This window comes from Vicugna pacos, chromosome 1, assembly GCF_048564905.1.
Source record: "Vicugna pacos chromosome 1, VicPac4, whole genome shotgun sequence".
In the NCBI taxonomy this organism is placed as follows: domain Eukaryota; kingdom Metazoa; phylum Chordata; class Mammalia; order Artiodactyla; family Camelidae; genus Vicugna; species Vicugna pacos.
The window spans coordinates 72,834,345-72,857,422 of record NC_132987.1 but is presented as its reverse complement, the minus strand read 5'-3'; the positions used below and the strand labels follow the sequence as shown (position 1 = coordinate 72,857,422).

Genomic DNA, 23,078 nt, shown 5'->3' with positions numbered 1-23,078 from the left:
TGTGTGTGTGTGTGTGTATCTCACTACTGCTTTGAAAGACAAACAAGGAATTACAGCAAGAATTAAGAATCATACAGGGCAGTTGACACCACTCCTGCACTCTCCGCTTTCCATCCATTAAAGCCACCCTTCCATTGTGCTCTGGAACATATTCCCACTTATGCACTCCTGTAATTTATAGTTTTTGCTCTCTTGAAATCATGAATTTCTCCCTCACTACTAGATCATTCCCATTAACATGCAAATATGTGCTAGTATTTCCCATCTTTAAAAAACAACCCACCACCAAAAAAAAAAAAAAATTCCCAATCATCAAGAGAAACAAATCCTTCTTTGATCCCATGTGACCCCTATTACATGCATGGTCTCTGTTTCCCCACCTCCTATTCTCTCCTCAGCTCCCTGAAATGGGGCTTTCTTCCCAGCAACTCCACTGAAAACACTCCTGTCTATGTCATGAATAATCTCCAGATTGCCAAATCAAAGTGTCACTTATCTATCCTCTTTTTAATTGAATCCAGCAGAATGTAGCCTGGTTAACCACCGTCACCTGTTTCCAGAAATACTTTTTCCTGTCGGCTTCTCAACAGAAGATTCTCCAGGTTTTCTATCTCATTAGCTCCTCACCCTCTGAGTAATTATTCATATACCCTAGGACTTGGTCTTAAATCCTCATATTTCTTCTCTCTCTCTCCAGACTATGTCCTAAGTTGATTTCATTCACTTCCAGAGCATTAAAAACATTGACATGTTGTTGACTCCCAGATTCCTTACTACAATCTTTATGTCCAGGCTTATACATTCAGCTGCCTATTAGATGTATCCATTTGGATGTCCAATAGGCATCTCACATTCAACATCTCTCAAGGCCCCGAGTGGACCTTGGCAGAGGCCTCCTCAGCATCTGGAAGCTCAAACATTGTTTCTTCAGAAAGGCCTTTCCCATGTTGCTTTCCCCACCATACCTCTTCTTCTCTACTTCTTTAGTTGTTGGCTTGCTTACAGCCTGTTTTCCACAACTAGCACATAAGACTTGCGAGGACAGGGCTATGGTCTGTCTTCTCTACTGCTGTATTCTGCTACCTAGGACAATGTTGAGCACGTAGTAGGTGCTCTACAGACATTTGTTAAATGAATAAATATGCTTGTTAGGCAATCATGAAAGACTTCTCATCCTGCCTGGTTTTCTCTAATGAATTTATCTTTTCAACCATAAACTTGACCAACTGTATATCAAGGAAAAGCACATTTATACACCCATAAAAGTTATTGATAAGTATTTCTAAAAAGTAAGTTTTTAATAAAAATAAAGCAATAGGATGTTTAAAGGAATTCAGATTTTTATTTTCAAAAGGTCGCTGTGGGAGACCTGTGAGTGGCTATCTTACTGCTGCACTAGACAGGCTATCCTGTCAGGGTCACAGGGACATTAAGCCACCCACTCAGACCACCAGTGACCATGCTGCTGCAGGTGGTACTTCCTGTCATCACTACTGTGGCCCCCTCTTTGAAGAATGCAGCACTTCCAGGTCCAGGGGAATTGTAGGTAACAAGAATCTTTCCCAGGGGCCAGTCAGTCTTGACCCTGAACCACTTCTTCCTGAACATGGAGGACTTTGTCATGGGCGTATCCCTGTGAAATTCTTCTAGATCCTTTATCTTAAAACTGGTGTCACAGGACTTATCTTGTATTTTCTATCCAAATAAATATATGTGATTGCCCTAGAGACCTTTTCTATCATATCAAACAGTAGGCTTGCTCATCTATGTAATGAGAAAATATGGTCCCTCTGTTGTACAATTTGCTAATAAACTCAAAGAGCAAAAAACTGCCCACCTAGAAGAGATGAAGCCAGGCTTCCAGCAAACTCATCCAGGATGCAACGGATTTGGAAAATTCACAGCAGGCACTGGTTCAGAAGTGTCATTATCTTCTTGATGGTCAGAAGAATAACACTGCTATGGCCTTGGAGATTGCTAACTGGTAACAACTATATAAAGTATACAAGGAGGTAAAGAATCGCCTGTGCAGAAAATGATGCATCAAAAAGAATATGACCACATGATAAACTGGGTAGAGAAACACCTTGCGCAGAGCATCTTCGCCCAGAAGCAAAAGAAGACAATTACCAAGTGCATTTTAGATCTAAAGCTGCTTGCAAGGAAAGCTCAAACACAGCCAGTCTATAAATGCATCTATCTCATTTGAGGCAGCTACAAACAGTTGATTTATAAAATGGAAACTAGTCCATGTGACAAAATCATTTTGTCTATTATTATAGACTGAAGTTACATTTTACCTTTCCAAAAAAAGAAAAGATTTGGCCTTGATATAGTAAGAGAAATAGAACAACCTATTAGCCAGTAATGTATTTCTCATCCTTCTTGCTCTGTATAAGCAGTTTGCTTCCAGCAAGAAAAAAGCTGGACAGACAGTGAATTTGTCACTGTCTGTCCAGAACTGAAGCCATCCCCAAATCTGGAAACAGGCACCTTCAGGGAGACACAACACCTAAACATTTGCATATCTGACGCAGAAGCTATCCTACACCACGAGCCAGTAAGATGATTAAATTTTGGTGACTTGCTGCAAGCCAAGGGTGGGCAGGCATGAGAAGGGTGAAGTTCCTAGGGGTCACAGTCATAGGGAAATTCCCACCTTCTTGCTCTAGAAATCCACGAGGCTCTCACAGAGAGGATCAGGGAAAATCCAGAGTTCCCACTGTGATTCTGGTTGGGGGAGAGGAACACCAACCACTGAAAAATCTGCCCAGACTCTTTTCTCTGGCTTCACCTGCAAGCAGCATCACATGAAAGCACTAGTGTAATGCCACTCCAGCTGGAGGAAGGGAACTCTGCCTAGACCAGCTTCCGTATCTCACCTAAGTGAAGGAGGAACCTCACAGAGGGAAGAGCTTTAAGGTCACAGACTGAGACACTGGATACTGAAAGGAGGGAACACAGGGCCAGGGAAAGGCTCTACCCCTAGAAAGCAGCAGAAATTCTTCTGAATGCCCAATACGGTGCACTCCAAAGAGTGAGACTTAATCAGAACGTTAGAGAATGCTCCCCTCATCCACAGCCCACCAGGACACTAGCAAACCTCTAGTAGTAACAGTGGAGTACAGCTGAAGAACTGCAAGAGAAAGACTCGTTCTGGGGACCAGCACAAAGAAAGACCTACAGCCAAAAGAGGAGACAAAAAAAAAATCACTAGCAAAAACTGAAGTCTACGATGCCCATAGCAACAACAAACCTCAACAATGGTAACCATAGAAACAACAACCTCCAACATAGCCCAACTCCTGGCTAGATTAACACAAATCTCCACTACTAATGGCTCATTTATCTCAGTTCCTATTGCCCTGTACAATATGTCTGGCTTTCAAAAACAACAAAAATAAGATATCAAAAGACAAGAAATAAACATAGTCTGAAAAGATAAAGTAACCATCAGAACAAGACTTCAAATATGACAGAGATGTTAGAACTATCAGAGAGGAAGTTTTACATAATTTACGATAATATTAAAGACTCCAGTGGAAAAGGTGGTCATCATTTAAGATCAGATAAGTAATTTTACCAGAGACATGGAAACTATAATAGTCAAATGAAAATGCTAGAAATCAAAAACACATGGTAACCAAGAGGGCCTTCAATGTGCTTATCGCTAGACTTGACACAGCTGAGGAAAGAATCAGGTAACTTGAAGTCAGGGCAATAGAAATCACACAAACTGAAATGCAAAGAGAAAAAAAAGAGTGAAAAAAACAACAGAGCATCCAAGAGCTGTGGGACAATATCAAACAATGTAATACAAGCATAACTGGAATCCGAGAAGGAAAAGGAAAAAAATGAGACAGGTAAAGCATTTCAAGAAATAATGGGTAAATAAGTCCTAAAGTTACTGCGAGACACAAAACCACATACCCACGGAACTTAGAGATCACCTAGAAGGGAAAACAAACAAACAAACTACACCTAGACATCATATTCAATCTACTAAAAAACAAAGACAGAAAAAATCTGGAAGGCAGCTGGGGGGAAAAACCCATGTTACCTACTATCATGAACTTAATGTTTGTGTTCCCCTCCAGATTCATATATTCATGCCCTAACCCCAACCCCAACTAAGTGTGGCTGTATTTGGACATGGGGCCTCTAAAGAAGTAATTAAGGTAAATGAAATCCTGCAGGGTGGGATTGTATCCTTATAAAAGAGACACCAGAGAGTTGACATGCTCTATCTCTCCATCTGTGTGCAAGCACTGCGGAAAGGACATGGGATGATGTGGTGAGAAGGTGACCTACTATATACCAGAAAAAGAGCTCTCACCAGAAACCAACAATGCTGGCACCTTGACCTTGGACATCCATCCTCCAGCACTGTGAGAAAATTAATTTCTGCTGTTTAAGCCACCTACTCTGAGCTATTTTGTTATGGCAGCCTGAGCAGACTAAGATGCCTACAAAGGAACAAAGATAAGAATTAAAGCAAACTGCTTGCCAGAAACCAGACAAGCAAAAAGACAACAGAGTCACATTTTAAAAATGTTGAAAGAAAAATAACTGTAACCCAGAATTCTTTAGCTAGTCAAAATATCCTTCAAAGGTGAAGGAGAAATAAAGACTTCCTCAAACAAACAAAACTAAGGGAATTCACTACCAGTAGACCAACACTATAAGAAATGTTAAAGGAAGTTCTTTAGGTAGAAGGAATACAATATAGTTAAAAACTCAGATCTACGTAAAGAAATAAAGAGCATCAGAAATGGAAGAAATGAAGTAAAATATAATTTTCAGCTTATTTTTAATTACACTAAAATATAACTGTTTAAAGCAATAATAGTAACAAGATGATGGGTATTTATAGTATATATGAAAGTAAAATATATGACATATATGACAATGATGGTGACCACACTCAGTCTTCCCCTTGAGATCTGAAATAAGGCAAGGATGTCTTCTCTCATTACTATTCAACCTTGCACTGGAAGTCCTAGCTAATGTAATAAGGCAAGAAAAAGAAAGAAAAGTATACAGACTGGAAAGGGAGAAATAAAACTGCCTTTATTGGCAGACAACATGGTGTTTTATGTAGAAAATTCCAAAAAGTCTATTAAAAAAAAAAACCTCCTAGAACTAATGAGTTTATCATGGTTGCAGGATACAAGGTCAACATACAAAAATGAATTGTGTTCCTACCTACTAGCAATGAATAAACAGAATCTGAAATTTTAAAAAGACACTATTTACAATAGCATCACAAAAAGAAGTACCTGGGTATAAATCTAACAAAATATATATAAGATGTGTGGAAAGCTACAAACATAGCTCATAAACAGATCAAAGATCTAAATAAATGGAGAGCTATACCATCTTTACAGATTAAAGACTCGATGTTGTAAAAATGTCAATTCTCCCAGTTTGATCTACAGATTCAGTATGATCCCAGCCAATCACAACATGGTGCCAAATGTAGCAAGCTTTTTTGTACATATTGACAAGACTGTTCTAAAACTTACACAGAAAAATCAAGAAACCAGAATAGCCATATTCCGAAAAAGAATAAAGTGGGAAAATTCACACTGAGATTGTAAGATTATAAAGCTACAGCAATCAAAGACAATGTGGCATCAGCAAAGGACTACACACAAAGATCAACAGAACAGAACAGAGCCCCCAAAAAGACCCACATAAATGTAGTCAACTGATTTTTTAAAAAAGATTTATTTATTTATTTTAATGGAGGTGCTGGGGATTGAACCTAGGACTTCATGCATGCTAAGCACACACTCTGCCACTCCCTCTCAAATGATTTTTGACAAAGGTATAAATGTAATTCCACAGAGAAAAGACAGCTTTCTCAACAAATAATACTGGACAATTGGATGTCTATATGCAAAAATAAAAACAAAAACATGACACATACTTTACACCTAATGTAAAAATTATCCCCAAATGTACAATAAACCTAAAAGTATAACATAAAGCTATAAAAACTTCTTGAAGAAAATATAAGAGAAAATCTGAGTGACTTGGGTTTGATGATTAGTTTTTGGATATAACACTAAAAGCATATCCACTGAAAGAAAAAAAATCAATAAATTGGACTTCATCAAAATTAAACCTCTTCCTCTGTGAAAATCACTGCTAAGTGAATTAAAATACAAGCCCCAAACTGGAGAAAATATTTACAATCACATATCTAGTAGAGGACTTGGTCTGGAATATATTAAGGACCCTTAAAGGCCAGCAATAAGAAAATAACCCATGTGAAAAATGGGCAAAAGATCTAAACAGACACTTTACCATACAAGACACAGAGACAGCAAGTAAACAAATAAAAGGATGCTCAACATTATTTGTTGTTGGTAAATGCAAATAAGCACCACAGTAAGACACCACTCACTACACACCTATTAGAACGGCTGAAATGCAAAAATAATTAAAAAATTGCTGGCAAGGAAGCTGGGACAAGAGGAACCTTCCGGTGGGTACGTGAAATGGAAAAGCCACTTTGGAAGAGAATTTGGCAGTTAACTATAAAGTTAAACATAGACTTAGCACACTACCCAGCAACCACACTTCTAGGTATTTACCTAAATTAGCTGAAAACTTACGTCCAAACAAAAACCTGTATGTGAATGTTTGTAGCAGCTTAATTCATAATTGCTAGGACCTGGAAGCAATATCAACAGAGAAATAATTCCAGAATAAAAAGGCTGTTTTTAAAAACTGGCCTTCAACATATAAATAAAAGATTTTGAAGAATTCTGAGTAACGAGTTGAAAATACTCATGATAAAATCTTAGATGAAAAAAGAAGCTTAAAAACTATATATACCAGGAGGAAGGTATAGCTCAGTGGTAGAGTGCATGCTTAGCATGCGAGAGGTCCTGGTTTCAATCCCCAGTACTGCCATTAAATAAATAAATAAACCTAATTACTTCCCCATCCCCTCCCCCAAAACTATATACACCTACACACACAAATTATCAACTTAACTATTAAAAGACAGCATTGCACAGAGAAAAAGAACAGAAGTAGGTATTCTAAGATTTTAAGAGTAGTTACTTCACTCCTGAGTTCATAGATATTTTTTCCATCTTTTTTATATTTCCCCAATGTTCTACAGTGAACATATATGAGGGGAAACTTTTTATACTGTCTATTTTTAAAATTGTCTCACTGCTTTACAGTAGCATGACCCGAAATTACTGAGTGGTCTATAAAAACGGTTCTGTGGTCAGATATGTGTGGCTACTTGGCACACTGTGTCCCACTTCTGGAGAATCCTGATTCCTGGTAGGATGCTGAAGGTTCTGAGAAATCAGCTAATAAAGAATCTCGTTTAACATGGCATTAACCAGCATTTAGTGAAGTTTTTTGACCACAGGACTTTTATTTTCTCAAAACAACTTAGTATCTCAGGAATGCCAGAATGGTGGAAAGGCCTTTTGAAGACTCAGCTTCAGCACCAGCTAGATGGCAATACCTTGCAGGTCTGGGGTAAGATTCTTCAGAAGGCTGTATATGCTCTGAGTCAGCATTCAATACATGGCGCTCTTTTTCTCCCACAGCCAGTATTCATGGGGGCCAGGAGTCAAGGGGTGGAAATGGGATTGGTAACACTCACTACTATTAGCAAAATTTTTGCTTCCTTTTCCTTTAATGTTTCTGTTGGCCTAGAGGTCTTGGTTCCCAATGGGGAAAAGCTTCCACAACGAGACACAACAATGTTCCATTGAACTGGAAGTTACAACTGCCACCTAGTCATTTTGGGCTCCTCATACATCTGAATCAACAGATAAAGAAGGAAGTGCTGGCTGGCGTGATTGGTCCTGACTACTAAGGGAACACTGGACTACTACTCCACAATAGAGGTGAGGGAGAGGATGCCTGGAATACAGAGGACCCCTCAGGGTATCTCTTAGTACTACCACGCCCTGTGATTAAGGTCAAAGGAAAACTACAACCCAATCCATGCTGGCCTACTAACGGTCCAGACCCTTCAGGTCCCCCCACGACTGGCAGAGATGCTTGCTGAAGACAAAGGATAGGGTGGGTAGTGGAAGAAGGTAATTATAAATACCAGCTACACCCACTTGACCGGTTACAGAGCTGAAGACTGTAATTGTCATGAGTATTCCCTTCCTATTTTGCAACGAATATGTTTGTGTGTATACAAATCTTTGTTTCCTTTCCTCTCTTATTGTCTAATCATGTAACATAAGATGCACTGACTCTGTGTCATTGTATTTAAGTACTGTTAATTTCACATCATAACATTTAAGTTATGGGATACAAGGGGAAGAATAAACATCATTCAAGGAATTTACCTCCTCTTCCAGGAAAGGGGTTAGTTCATTTTTGGTTGTATCCTGGGTAGCTGTATCATATTAGGCAGAATAATCACTTTGTTGTCTTTATTTGGAGACCAGGTACAGTTTAAGGAGATGTGTATGGGTGCCAAGTTGATAACGGCTGCTTGTGATTTTAATTTTATGTGTCAACTTGATTGTGCCAACATGGTGCCCACATTAAACATTTCTGAGTGTGTGTGAGGGTGTTTCCAGATGAGATTAGCCTTTGAATCCATGGATTCAGTAAATTAGACTGTCCTGCCAAATGTGGACTGGCATTATCAAATCCTTGAGGGACTGAAGAGGGCAAAAAGGCAGAGAAGAGAGGAATTTGCTTGTTTTATGCTTCCTGGCTGCCTGCTGAGCTGGGACATTGGTCTTCTCCTGCCCTTAACTGAGATTTATACCATCAGCTGCCCTGGCTTCAGGCCTATGGACTTGGACTGGAACTACACCTCTGGCTTTCCTGGGTCTCCAGCTTACAGATAGCAGATCCTGGGACTTCTCAGCCTCCATAAGCCTATGAGCCAGTTCTTCATAATAAATCTCTTCCTATACATACAGCTTATTGGCTCTGTTTTTGTGGAGAACCCCGACTAACACAATTTCCAATTCAAATCTCTTTTCTATGAAAATATCTCTAATTTCTCCAAAATCCTCATGGAACTAGTCCTGTGTGAACTTCTTGTCCTCTTTTGGTCTCTGGGAGGCACAAGACAGGTGTGTATTTTTAGATCTTACCTTCCTTTCTACCTAGATTTAATAACCTTGAAAGTAAGAATTTTCTCCAATGTTCATAGCAGCACTATTTACAACAGCCAAGACATGGAAGCAATCTAAATGTCCATCGACAGATGACTGGATAAAGAAGTTATGGTATACTGATACAATGAAATACTGCTCAGTGATTTAAAAAAAAGAGTAAAGTAATGTCATTTGCAGCAACATGGATGGACCTGGAGATTGTCATTCTAAGTGAAGCCAGAAAGAGAAAGAAAATACCATATGATATTACTCATATGTGGAATCTAAAAAAGAAAAAAGGAAAAAAGATGACACTAATGAACTCATCTACAGACTCACAGAGATAGTAAAAGTAAACAATCTATAGTTACCGAGGGAAAGGGGGTGGGAAGGGATAAATTTGAGAGCTTGAGATTTGCAAATGATAACCTCTCTCTATAAAAATAGATAAAAACCAAATTTCTTCTGTATAGCACAGGGAATTATATTCAGTATCTTGTAATAATAACCTTTAATGAAAAAGAATATAAAAACAAAAACATGTATATATATATGCATGCATGACTAGGACACTATGCTTTACACCAGAAACTGACCATTGTAACTGACTATACTTCAAAAAAAATCATGAAAAAGAAAAGAATTTAATCTCTTATTTCTTCTGTATTTTCTTCCATTTGTTCATTCATCTACTCATTCAGTACGTTTTCTGAGTTCCTATGATATGCCAGGTGCATTTCTAGCTAATACAACAGTGAGCAACATCAGAATGCTCCCTTTACTCTTAAGGAGGTTACAGTCTATTTGCGGATTCAGAAATGAATAAAACAACCAAGAAACAGATACATAACTATAAGCCCCGGTAATGCTTTGAAGGAAATAGACTCCGAGTCCTAACCTAACCTTGTGTATTGAAGAGGGTGGGGCAAGGCAGGAAAGGCTAATCATGTTGAGCTAAGATCTGAGGAAAGAGTAGGTTTTCAATAAGTAGGTAGAGAAGAGGGGGGAGGTGAGAGAAGAGTGTTCTAGACAGAAGTTCTCAGGAGGGAAGGTGCACAGGACCACAGCATTGCACACAACAGGCTTCAAGGAGCAGGCGACTGAGCAAAGAGACAGACAATACTAACCATTTTCTTCAGTCTTTTCTCCACTCGTTTTTTCTCAAGCTGAGCCTCCTTTTCTTCTGCTTCTCTCTTCTGACGCTCCTCCTCTTGGGCTTTTAACTGGGCCTGATCAAGATTAGAATTTGTAAAAATCAGAACCCTCTCGTATTGTATGGAAATAAGATCTTTTACGCTGAGGGAAGTCAAGTATCTACAGAAGTGCTCACCCAGTCTCTGGAAGAAGCCTGCACTTTGTATTAAATGTAGAAAACCTGACCGATAACTTAAATGTTTCTCCAAAAGAATCCTCCTCTACTTGGGAAGATGACACTAAACATGAATAAGACCATTAACTTTCCATCATAAAATGATTACTTTTTAGTTCTTATTTTCATCTGTGAAACACTAGATCCAAACTATATACAGTATAAGAAAAAATTTCCTTCCATTTCACACACACACAAAAAAACCCTAACTGTTAGAAATGTTTATTTTTTCTTAGAAGGTGCAACATTTACTTCTGGTAGTCCGGGTCAAAACTTTGAAAGGTAAGAATTACCCACCTTTGTAAACTTATCAGGTTGAACACCTACCTATAACACGTTAGTCTTGGTTATGCATAAATCTTCCAAGTTGCTGGCTCCCAACGACTTTCGTCGCATTTCCTTCCTGCTATACTAATGATGCTGACGTTTCCCCTTTCATCACAGAGCTCAGGCCAGGAGGCAAAGAGCCATTTCCAAAGCTGGTGTTACTCTACTGCCTTAGCAACCTTAAAACAAGCTAGGTCTCATTTTTTAATAAAGACCTATACAAATCCTTTTTCTTGCCTCAGTTTGCATTCTTGACTTATTACCAATTTCTCCTCTTCTTGTTTCTTCTTCCTCTCTGCCAAGATCCGCCTACGTTCAGCTCGCTGAACTGCTCTCTCTTCCATTGCTAGAAAATAGTAACAGAGTTCCAATATAAAAAATATAAGGAACACTGTAAAAGAAACGTCTCCATTTTACAGAACAGTTTAGTGTTACTGTTGAAGTCTTCTTTTAGGTTGAGAGTTCACAATCTCAGAAACATATATGTGTGTGCATAAAATTTATACAAAAATATAAATGTAGAAATTGTAGGTATACACATACACACCCCCTACAGGTTAAAGACCTACAATCCTATCCTCCACAATGATGAACAATTTGCAATTATGTTTTTGTTCACATTTCTATTAGAATAACCGTTTACTGCTTTAAATATTAAGATTATGTGTCTTGATGATACTTTTAGTATGTGAAACCCAGAAACCAGAATTTTAACTTGATAGTTCCTTTAATGAAAATAGAAAACTTTAATTACATCTAACAAATACTTTGAGAATAGAATCACTCCTCAAATCCCACTGAGTTTGCTACTTTTCCCTAAGTCACTGCATATATATATATCTGTATATGCAACAACCACCACCACCAAACTGAAGTTTGGGGTCATGACGATTACATTTCAAACTAGTTTTAAGGCTTGGATATCCAGATGGGCAGGAAATGGAATTGTATTAGGCATCTGAAGAACTGGCATCTGAATGAATTTGAGTGTCAGACTCCTGTTCTTAACAGTCTATTAAATATCAATCCAAAAGAAGCAAATGTGCAAGATGGCCTGATAATATGACTCTGTCATCAGTTGGGGTTTCACAGGCAGAGGGGCATGGGTGGGAGGGGTACCAAGTTCTGCTCCCATAAGTCAGCCAATGGTTACTTTCAGTTCCTTGTGCTATGTTACAGAGAGGAAAATTTAAGTCCAAGTTTCAAGAAATAATCAAAAAACTTGCCAGGCTATTTCTTACAGATATTAAGTGTCTGCTTTGCTGGAGAAAGAACAGTGGGGGTGCCACAGATGGCGGGAATGAGACGGTCTTTAAGGAGGCAGAAATAGACTAGAGGATTAAACTGCGAGAGCCCTGAGAAGCAGAGTCTGTAGCAATATGACTTTTTCTCACCTTTCCTAGAGCTAGTCATCAAAGACTACTTGAAAAGTAGCCTGGTGTTCCAAAATTTACTAACTCTTTGATCAATCAAGTATAAAAAAAAAATCACACCAAACTGAGCATTTCCTGACCATCCTCAGTGGTGGGCAAAGATGGCATAAACTGCTGAACTTGGCAGAGAGTCAATACAAAGCATGCTGATTTCTTCACTAATAGGAATGGACTTCAGGCACAGGGTCCTCATCACTTCCTGTTAGGGCAGCAATCTTGCCACAGGTTAAAAATCAGATTTACAAACCGCAGTATAACAGTCAAAGTGCCTACCACTACATATAAACAAATGTTCAGGGCATGACCAAGTACATAGTGAGAACAACTAGCAGATTCACTAGGTGGGTTCTAAGGAATGCTTTTCTTCTCATAGTACTGTTTGGTTTAATAAGGATTTCTATGCACATCAAAAATGTCCTTAAAATGTCTGGCTTATAGATTTCATTCCAAAAGCCTATCGTCAAGGCACAACTCATGACAAAATGATGTAATTACTTGATATGGATTGCTGTAAACTAGTCAATATTTTAACATTCACAAAGTACAATGACAGGTGATCTTTATCAGTGTTTATTCTTAGCAGCTACTCAGTTTTCTCATTTGTATAATTTGCCCTTTAACTCACGTCCAAATCTCAAATTATACAAAAATGATAAAGCCTTTCAGCAATGTGTTTGTTTTTTTGTTTTTTGTTTTTTTGTTGGCTGGAAAGGACAAAAAATTTGGCAGAAAGGGCAGGAAAAGAGTCATGGTGCTCTCTGGTGTATCCACTCCTCACGTGTCTACTCATTTTAGACTTTGACCGAGTTCTGCCAAGTCTCAAAACCCAAGAAGGTTCAGTCCCAGCACATTCTACTCCAGGAGGAAAGATAACCATCCCCAAGGCCCCACCAAGATAGCCCTGCCTTTCAGTATGGGGTGAGGTGCCATCAGCTGCCTCGGGTTCCTTTTGGGTCCAGAAAGAGAATTTCGGGAGTCACTTCTACCACCTTCAGTCCCAGGGGAAGCAACAGGTGAACTGGGAAAAAAAGGGAAAAGAATTTAGACCAATCACCAGCTCATTCAAAGTCCTTGCACCTGAGGAACTCAGAGCATGTTACAAACTTTAATTAATCCTTGCTCTCTGAGAGTATTATTATACCCATTCGATAAACTGGTATAATAAGGCATGGAAAGGTTGAGTGATTGGCCTGCATCTACAATGTGAGTTAGGCTTTCTGACTCCCATCCCATTGCTTCAAATCAATAGGTACCACCCACTTCTTATCCTATCATGCATATCGAGTATGTCACAAGTACCTCTAAAACCATCTTCAGTGGCTTTTGAGAAATTTGGGCTCTTATTTTAGGCTCAAAGATGTTTACTTTTAACCAAAACAACTACAAACTTAAGTGAGGTAATTGGCCATCCCCAAGGGCTGCTCCATTTGGACCTGATATTGTCCGACCTGGCTTCTCAGCCCTAAATATAATCAGAAACTCAGAAATCAAGTTAGAGCAAGTAAGCATTTTTCTTTTTTACTGGAGGAATAGTGACAGAACTCCTTAGACAAAGGCAGCCACAATGCAAATGCTAACTGTACAACTGGATCTTTATAAGCAGCCCCTTGACTTAAATACTTGTTTGTCCCTGTCACACCAATCACAATGTATGAGACTTCCGTTTTGTGACTGCACAATAAAAGAAAAGGAGAGACTGTGGATTCTGGAAGCTGGGCAAAGTTCAGGAGCCTTTTGACCACAAAGTGGAAAACCCCAAAGAATGAGTCCAAAGAGTGTTCTGACACAACGGACATACTTTGGAAGCACCTGGCAGGTTCTTTTTGGTTCCTCTTCTCCTCTCGGGCGTGACAGCAGGCAGCTCTGGGTGTCAGCATGCTCTGCTGCCCACCGAGCCTCTGCCAGCCGCTGGCTTTCCTTCAACTCCAGAATTGTTTTCTGCTGTTCCTGGAGTTTCTTCTTCTGCTTTTCAATCAGCTGTTGCTGGAAGATATGGCGGTTGTGGAAATGACCCATGCAAATAGGTTCTGCTTTCTGGCTGCTGGTTCTGAGCTTCTCGTTGCTGCCAGGCCGTTGGGAGGGCTCAGCATCTAGGGTCTCGAGCAGCTTATCGTCAGATGTATCCAGACGGACATTCTGGAGGGGAACCTGCAAGACTCTCTTTGCTGATCTTCCCAGGTCAGAGCTAGACATACAACCACTGCTCCCTGAGGCAGGCTTTTCCCACAAAGAGGGCACGGCAGCCACCTAAGAGAGAAGGAACGTGTTACAGCTCAGCTATTTAAAGGACTGTGCTGATGAGATCCAATCCACCTACTCAGCACTGTTTTGTTCAATGGCATAACTGCCCTGCACCCCGGCCAGAGGCCACCAGCCTTAGTCCTGTGCATCACTCTTAGAACGTGCACTGCTGCTCACCACAAAAGCTGGGTAGGAGAGTGGATACAGCTGAATGAACCACTGCCATGGTTAGGATGTTTGTAATCAGAAAAATGTACTCTTAGAAATATCTCATTTGGACAGATCATTTGTGAATTATGCAAGGTTACTCCAGATATATATTATACAGGAATTTAATCTGCATGAATTGACTCTGAATTCTGCAGGAAACTGAAAATACTGTGGCAAAGGATAGAGTCTTTCTCAAGAATGTTTGAAAACTAAGGAATAATTACAAATCAATAATAGCTCTTAAATAGTAATAATAGCTCTTTAATAACACTTCTTTCAATGCATCTCTTGCCAGCAGTAAATTAAGCACAGGGTACTTGTCTATTTCAGGATCAAAGCCTGGATTAAAGTTTACCATCTTCAGCTATTCCCAGACAATCTATTTGTGGGAAATATTTGTAAGCCCAAGATCACTGGGCAAATATCTGCAGTACATAAGAATAACGCTATCTAATAATATTTTGTATTAGTATATGGCTTAATAGTTTTCAAATCTTCATCATGCAAGTCTCATTCAACAGACTGAGGTATCACACTCAATTACAAATTCTATACGAAGGGGAAAGAAACAGAACTCTTAATCAGAAAAACTTATCCTGGCTAAAATAACGTCACAGTTAAAATGCCTCTTCTAGAATGGTTTGATTCCATGGACTAAGGTCTGGTAAGTTTTTAATTCTGCCATCTGCAGTGGTGCAAAGAGAAAAATACTGTGAACTACCTTTTATCTTAGAAGTTTTTCACTCCAACAGAGTGCTATACTTGGGAACTCAAAGATGTTTTTCATGATGATGGAAATATTGTCTATAGACTCAGCCAAAGTAAAAGATGTGATATATGGAAACTCTGAAATGTTAAATACTTTAAAAAATAGCCTTCTATTTCACAAATGTCAGTGGACATTTATTCATGAGAACACCTGCTTAAGCAATTAAGCATCAAGCAGCGTATATGTTTTAGGCCCTTTTAAATTCTGTGGTAATGATACATTATTAACCTAGCAAGACTATATAAAAGCCTTTTGAATACAGCAACAAGATTTCTTTTGGATCATGGTAACTTTTTAAGGTTACAATAAGAGAATGAAAGAAAAGCTTAATGGTACAAATAGTACTTTAGTATAAAAGGATTGAACAGCTTGGGTTAATTGGAGAAAACCACCTATTAGCTAACGGATAATTAAAAAAAATTCAAGATAGAATATATGTGTGCATGGTACATGAGTTTCTGTGACTGTATAATTAATGAGCATCTAACTATAGATTTTATATATTCATTTGTTTACTTTGTATTATATCCTCTGGACAAGATTAGAGTTTAATAACCTACAGAGTCTTAGTATAGTCTTTTATTTTCATTTGCTCTATTTTTTACAATATTATCCTTTCTTGATAAAATCTTTTGTTCTTGATTTCAGAGATTTGGAGCCTTTTTTCTTGATTCTACATTATATATATGTATATCTATCTAATATGTGTATGTATATATATACATATACATACATATATATATATATATATATGGAGAGTAATTTTTCTGGTTTATGCAGATAACAAAAGATTTTCTACTTACTTTTTTCCATTTAAAAATAACAGTGGAACTTTGTTAAGTAAAAGGTTTCACACAGATTTTTCCTAAGATAGAAGATTCTCTTGGGTCTCAATGGAAACAAGGTTATCTAACTGACATAAAGAAGGATAAATTGCCTACGGGAAGGGACCAAATGTTATGTAAGTTCAAATAAGTATCCTCATGATCCCCCTTTGCTGAGAGACTAGGCTTAAATTAAAACCAGCCTACTTGCTGGCAGTACTCAGAATACAAACCAACGCTGGGGACCCTCCAGTGCCCAGTTTAACTTCACACAGTTAAGTAGGTACTGAGTTAGGTACTAGCAGTACCATGTGGAGGGATGGAAGGGGCCTGGGGTGGAGGTGAGGGGGCAAAGGACCTTCTCCAAAAGGCTTTTCAAACATGCCAAGTGCAATCATGAAAGAAAAAACATAGAACTGACTGTATAAAAACGTGTATAATACCCCAAACCATAAATTAACCAAAAAGACAAAACAAAATGAACAAAAATTATAAAGTATATAATAAATCAATAGTCTTAAAAATATAAAGAGCTCCTATAAATAAGAAAAAGATAAATATTCAAGTAGAAAAATGTACAAAAGGCATGATGAGACAAGTCATTATTCATCTTTCCATACCCATTTTCAGATATATACATGATATATGTAAATGGCCAATATTAAAAAGCATTTAACCTCACTAGTAATAAGAAAAGGTAAATGTCGAAGCAATAATAATATGAAAAACATTCTACCTGTCAACTTGGCAAAAATGATAAATATGTTATCAGGCAGGAAAACAGGCACTTCTTTGGTACAACCTTTCTGGAAGGGCAATTTGGTATAAGTTCTTAAAATATACACTCTATTTTTAGGTATTTATCCTAAGAGAAGCCTTATGGATGGGTGCAAAGACTTAGTTACTTATTCACTAAAGCTTTGTTTGTAATAGTGACAAACTGCAAACAACTTAAATGTCCAGCAACAGAGAAGAAGGTACACAGATTCTAGCTTGTGGTTCATGACAGAATATCACACAGCCGTTAAAAAGGGTGGCGCTGAATGGCTGTCCTTAACCAGGAGTTATTCATCAGGTTCACCTATGGAACTTTAAAAAGAAATACGGTGCCCCCCACCCAGAAGTTGATATAGTAAGTCTGATTCTGTGGTATACTGTCACCTGAGAACTACTGTTGCAGAAGTAGACTTAGTGACATAGAAAATTCTCATGTTATATTGCAGAAAATAATTTTAGACAAACAGAATAATTCGATTATTATTACAAAGAAAAATACACTCCTACCAAAGTGGGTATAGAGGGAACACATCTCAACACATTAAAGGTATTTACAACAAACCCACAGCCAACATGATACTCAATGGTGAAAAGCTGAAAGCCTTCCCAATAAATTCAGAAACAAGACAAAGATACCCACTCTCACTATTTCTATTCAAATTGTACTGTAAGTCCTAGCCACAGCAATCAACAAGAAAAAGAAGTAAAAAGTATCCAAATTGGAAGGGAAGAGGTAAAACTGTGTATTTGTAGATGACATGATTCTCTATACAGAGAATCCTAAAGATTCCACACAAAAACTATTGGAATAAATGAATTCAGCAAGGTAGCAGAATATAAGATTACTATATACAGAAATCTGTTGCATTTATTAACACTAATAATGAAATATCAGAAAGATACCCCTCCCCCCTGCCAAATCCCATTTAAAATCACATCAAAAAATATCTAGGAATAAACTTATTCAAGGAGGTGAAAGACCTATACTCTGAAAACTACAAAACACTGATAAAGGAAACTTAAGGTGATTCAAAGAAATGGAAAGATATCCCATCCTCTTGGATTGGAAGAATATTGTTAAAATGGCCATACTACCCAAAGCAATCTACAGAGTTCATGCAATCCTATCAAAATACTCATGACACTTTTCACAGAACTAGAACAAATAATCCTAATATTTATATGGAATCACAGAAGACCCAGAATTGTCAAGCAGTCCTGAGGAAAAAGAACAAAGCTGGAGGCATAACCCTTCCAGACTTGAGACTGTACTACAAAGTTACAGTAATCAAAACAGCATGGTACTGGCACAAAAAGAGACATACAAATCAATGAAACAGAACAGAGAGCACAGAAATAAACCCACATACCTACAGTCAGTTAATCTATGACAAAAGAGGCAGCACATCCAATAGAGAAAAGAGTCTCTTAAGTACGTAGTGTTGGGAAAGCTAGACAGCTCCATGAAAATCAATGAGATTAGAACATTCCCTCACATTATATATAAAGATTAACTCAAAATGGTTTAAAGACTTAAACATAAGACATGACACTATAAAACTCCTAAAAAAGAACATAGGCAATTCTTGGACCTAAATCATAGCAGTATTTTCTTAGATCAGTTTCCCAAGGCAAAAGAAATAAAAGCAAAAGTAAATAAATGGGACCTATTCAAACTTATAAGCTTTTGTGTAGCAAAGGAAACCATCAACAAAACAAAAAGACAACCTATGGAATGGGAGAAAATATTTGCAAATGATGCAACTGACAAGGGCTTAATTTCCAGAATATACAAACAGCTCACATAACTCAATAACAAAAAAACAAACAACCCAATCAAAAAACAGGCAGAAGACCTAAATAGACATGTCTCCTAAGAAGACAGACAGATGGCCAATAGGCCCATGAAAAGATGCTCAACATCACTATTAGAGAAATGCAAATCCAAACCACAATGAGGTATCACCTCTGGTCAGAGTGGCTATCATCAAAAAAATCTACAAATAAATGCTGGAGAGGTTGCGAAGAAGAAGGGAGTCCTCGTACACTGTTGGTGGGAATGTAAATTGGTTCAGCCATCATGGAAAACAGAATGGAGGTTTCTCAAAAAAACTAAAAATAAAGCTACCATATGACCTAGCAATCCCACTTCTGGGCATATAGCCAGAAAAAAATGAAAACTAATTCAAAAAGACACTTGCACAATGTTCACTGCAGCACTATTTACAATAGCCAAGACATGGAAACAATCCAAGTGTCCATCAACACGCAATTGGTTTAAGAAGATATTACACACACACACACACACACACACACACACACACACCAGAATATTACTCAGCCATAAAAAAGAATGCAACATTGCCATTTGTAGCAACTTGGATGGACCAAGAGAATATTATACTAAGTGAAGTAAGACAGAAAAAAAATATCACTTATATGTGGAATCTAAAAAATAATACAAATGAATCTATATACAAAACAGAAATAGCCTCACAGTCACAGAAAACAAACTTGTGATTCTCAAAGGGGAAAGGGAGAGGGGGTGGTAATAAATTAGGAGTATGGGATTAACAGATACAAACTACTATATATAAAACAAATAAGCAACAAGGATTTACTGCGTAGCACAGGGAACTATATTCCATATTTTGTAATAACTTATAATGGGAAATAATCTGAAATATATATGTATGTGTGTGTGTGTGTGTATGTGTGTGTATATATATATAAAACTGAATCACTTTCCTGTACATCTGAAACACAATATTGTAAATAAACTATACTTCAATTTAAAAAAAAGAATACTGTTCATAGCAGCACTATTTACAATAGCCAAAACATGGAAACAGCCTAAATGTCCATCAATAGGTGACTGGATAAAGAAGATGTGGTATATTTATACAACGGAATACTACTCAGCCATAAAAACTGACAACATAAAGCCATTTGCAGCAACATGGATGCTCCTAGAGAATGTCATTCTAAGTGAAGTAAGCCAGAAAGAGAAAGAAAAATACCATATGAGATCGCTCATATGTGGAATCTAAAGACTCATGGACAGAGAATACAGACTTGTGGTTACCACGGGGGTAGAGGGTGGGAAGGGATAGACTGGGATTTCAAAATAGTAGAATAGATAAACAAGATTACACTGTATAGCACAGGGAAATATACACAAAATGTTATGATAAATCACAGAGAAAAAAATGTGGAAAAAAAATAAAAAAAAGAATATGACAAATAAATGGACTTCCTTTTCCTGTCTTACATCAAATTAGATACCCAATGACTTGACTGAAGAAAATGTAAAAGCTAAATACAATAAAAAGAGAAAAACCTGCATATGCCTGAATAGAGAAAAGACCAGATGGCTACATTTCAACATGTTTTTGGTGGTATCTCTAAATGATGGAATTATTGCCTATTTTTCTTTTTTTCCTGTCATTTTCTCCTACCAAATTGTTACAATTAATACATACGATTTTTCTTATTAAGAAAATAAAAACTTAAATATTCCCCTCTTATAAATTACAAGCTTATTTAGACAGGAAATGCCTGATGATCAAGTAAGAGGCTTTCAAGAGTGGTAAACAATGCTTTTACATATCTGTTCCTGAAGGAATCTTTCACTTAGCTGTTTTAAATTCCCTCTCTATATTACATTACTACCAAGTTTCGACTATACCAAAGTTTATGTGGGATTATAAAAGAAGACTCAGTTCAAGAAAATCAGCACTGACTGAAAGGTAACATCTGTGTACTGTAGCAGCTCTCATCTTTTGGATAGCCCAGGCCAGGCGACCTGACAACAGCTAACATACCCCAGGCTACACAAGTGCAAAACTCAAATGCAAGTGTTCAATAAACAGAAAGGCTAAGCAAAGGAAAAGCAACGCACCTCTCCATTTCTAGGTGGCTCCTCCATGGCTGTTGCTTCCTCAAGTAGACTGGTGCCTGATGACACGTTTGCACTGAGTTTCCCTAGTGATGCTGCCTTCAGCAACTCATTCATTTTCTTCCTAGTTTCCTCCTTTGTTACAGCCAGCTCTCTCTTCAGGATCTCTGCACGATGCCAATGCTGCCATTCTGTGAAGTGGCGCTGGAGAACCTGTTTCCGGTTATACTCAGCGGCCAGTTGTTGTTTTCTAAGCAAAAAAGCGCTTCCATTAAAAAAAAAAGAAGTCATTTACAGCTTTTTAGTTGATAATATAAATGAAACACAAGTCCAAAGGAGTACCAGAAATGCTCCATCTTAACTCCAGCTTATCCCCCTTTTTTTTTTAAGCTCAAAGGAATCGTTTTATAAAATTCCCTAATGCAAAGGGTCTGCTCATAGAAGGCATTGGCACCTCAAGGCATTGCCTCAGAAGGAGTGACTGTTTTGGTCTATCACATCACAAAGGCATATTAAAATGTTTGATTACCATAAAACAGTTTCTGAGAGCTTTTAGAGGGGAAGGAGCAGAAATAATAGGTATACAGATAACTACTCTTAAAAATATGAATGCATGAGGGAGACATTCAGCTATACTTGCAAATCTAAGGAAGACAAAGGTTTGCGAGAAAAAGAAAGGAATGAAAATTAATTACTGACAATTCACTTGTTAAGTAAGTATAAGGCTTATACAAATCAACATGAAATTATGAGGGTAGATTTTTCAAAGAAGGACTTCATCAGAGAAAGAATCTCTAAAGAGAAGAACTCATTTACCAAAGCCACAAACTGAATGAATGAAGGACTGCCTTATGAAGATACTAAACACTAGAAATGTGAGGAGAACATACACAAGGTACTTGCTCTCATGGAACTCAATCACAGTCTAGTAGGCAGTCTGGTTCACTTTCTTCCTAAGGAAGACCCCCTTTTGATTCCTGGAAATTTCATGATGTTAGGGGACATGACTGATTATCGAGCTGGGAACAACCAGCTACATTCCCCTCCTGAAGGAATTCTCCATTAGATTTTTGTGGTACCAGCTGAGAATTCAAGAGTAGACGTCTCTGAGATCATTCTGTAAGTGGATGATTATCATCTCTGAAGAAGTGAGCAGTAGAGCTTGGAACTTATGTCACATCAGGGGTCAGTTTTGAGGTTTAAAGTCTAATATTGTTTAGATACCTACTTGATTTTATCTTGTAAAGGTGACTTGAATAAGGTCTCTATAACACTATTTGCATATCCATTTCTGTTCAACATATGTAATTCTTAGCTCATGAAATTTTGAGGGTCATATAAAAAATTACAACGTTCTTAAGTCAATAAGTCAGGAGAACATTTCTACAATTCTTAAAAGCTTAAGTGACTTTTAAACCCTTTTTGAGTGGCACTTACAGCAAAAAAACAGTTCTACTCTATGGCTGAATATAAGTTTATATGGGTATCTGTGTGAGTGTATGAAACAAAAGTATATATAATTGAAACAAAAGTTTCACCAAACAGTGTTTACCCTTACTACCAGAGATGTACTCTGATATGTCTTTTCTAATCTATTTTATTTTTAAAAAATACACCTCATCTTGAGCCTGATTTTAGGATCCGTTAATGAGTTAAAACCCTTAAGTTGAAAGAGACTACTCTGGAGTCACAGAATTTAACCTATGTCAGAGGAGGTGGGCGAAACAATTAGTGAGAGTAGTGTCAACTGAAATAATGAAATTCAGGATAAACACTAGGAGCAATTCTGCCAACAGCATACTTCATTATATATAAGTGCTTCTTTCTAATGCAATGATAGGTACTCTATAAATACTTAGTGATTGACTGATGGTTTTTATAATAAAAACACAATATAGGTGGTAATTAACATTTATATATAATATTTTACTTTGATGGAGAAAAAGAACGTATCTGAGACTGAACAACCTTAAAATAAAAATTTTAGAAGAAACAGAACAATAAATCAGGTCGCAATGCAAGTAAGAACAAAGCTCCAAAAATATCAATGTTTAAACAGTGAAACAAACAAAAAAGCCCTATAGCATTTTACTCAAGTAAATGGAAATCATAAATTTCCA

The 23,078-nt window shown here is 37.6% G+C and overlaps 1 protein-coding gene and 1 pseudogene across 2 annotated transcripts in view; one reads left to right on the top strand and one right to left on the bottom strand.

Moving 5' to 3' along the window:
* CCDC191 (coiled-coil domain containing 191) overlaps positions 1–23,078 on the bottom strand; it is an 83,111-nt gene that overhangs the window by 20,901 nt on the left and 39,132 nt on the right. Inside the window, exons 9-13 of one of the 2 annotated variants that reach the window (XM_006211384.4) lie at positions 20,962–21,208; positions 14,038–14,486; positions 13,145–13,257; positions 11,070–11,152; positions 10,238–10,339 (exon numbers count right to left, since the gene is read on the bottom strand). In XM_006211384.4, the coding sequence (XP_006211446.2) occupies positions 10,238–10,339; positions 11,070–11,152; positions 13,145–13,257; positions 14,038–14,486; positions 20,962–21,208 (994 nt within the window). Of the gene's footprint in view, positions 1–10,237; positions 10,340–11,069; positions 11,153–13,144; positions 13,258–14,037; positions 14,487–20,961; positions 21,224–23,078 lie in introns of both variants that reach the window. The other variant, XM_031681046.2, reaches the window with a different exon arrangement.
* Positions 1,460–2,209, top strand: LOC102529967 (ATP synthase F(0) complex subunit B1, mitochondrial pseudogene; annotated as a pseudogene).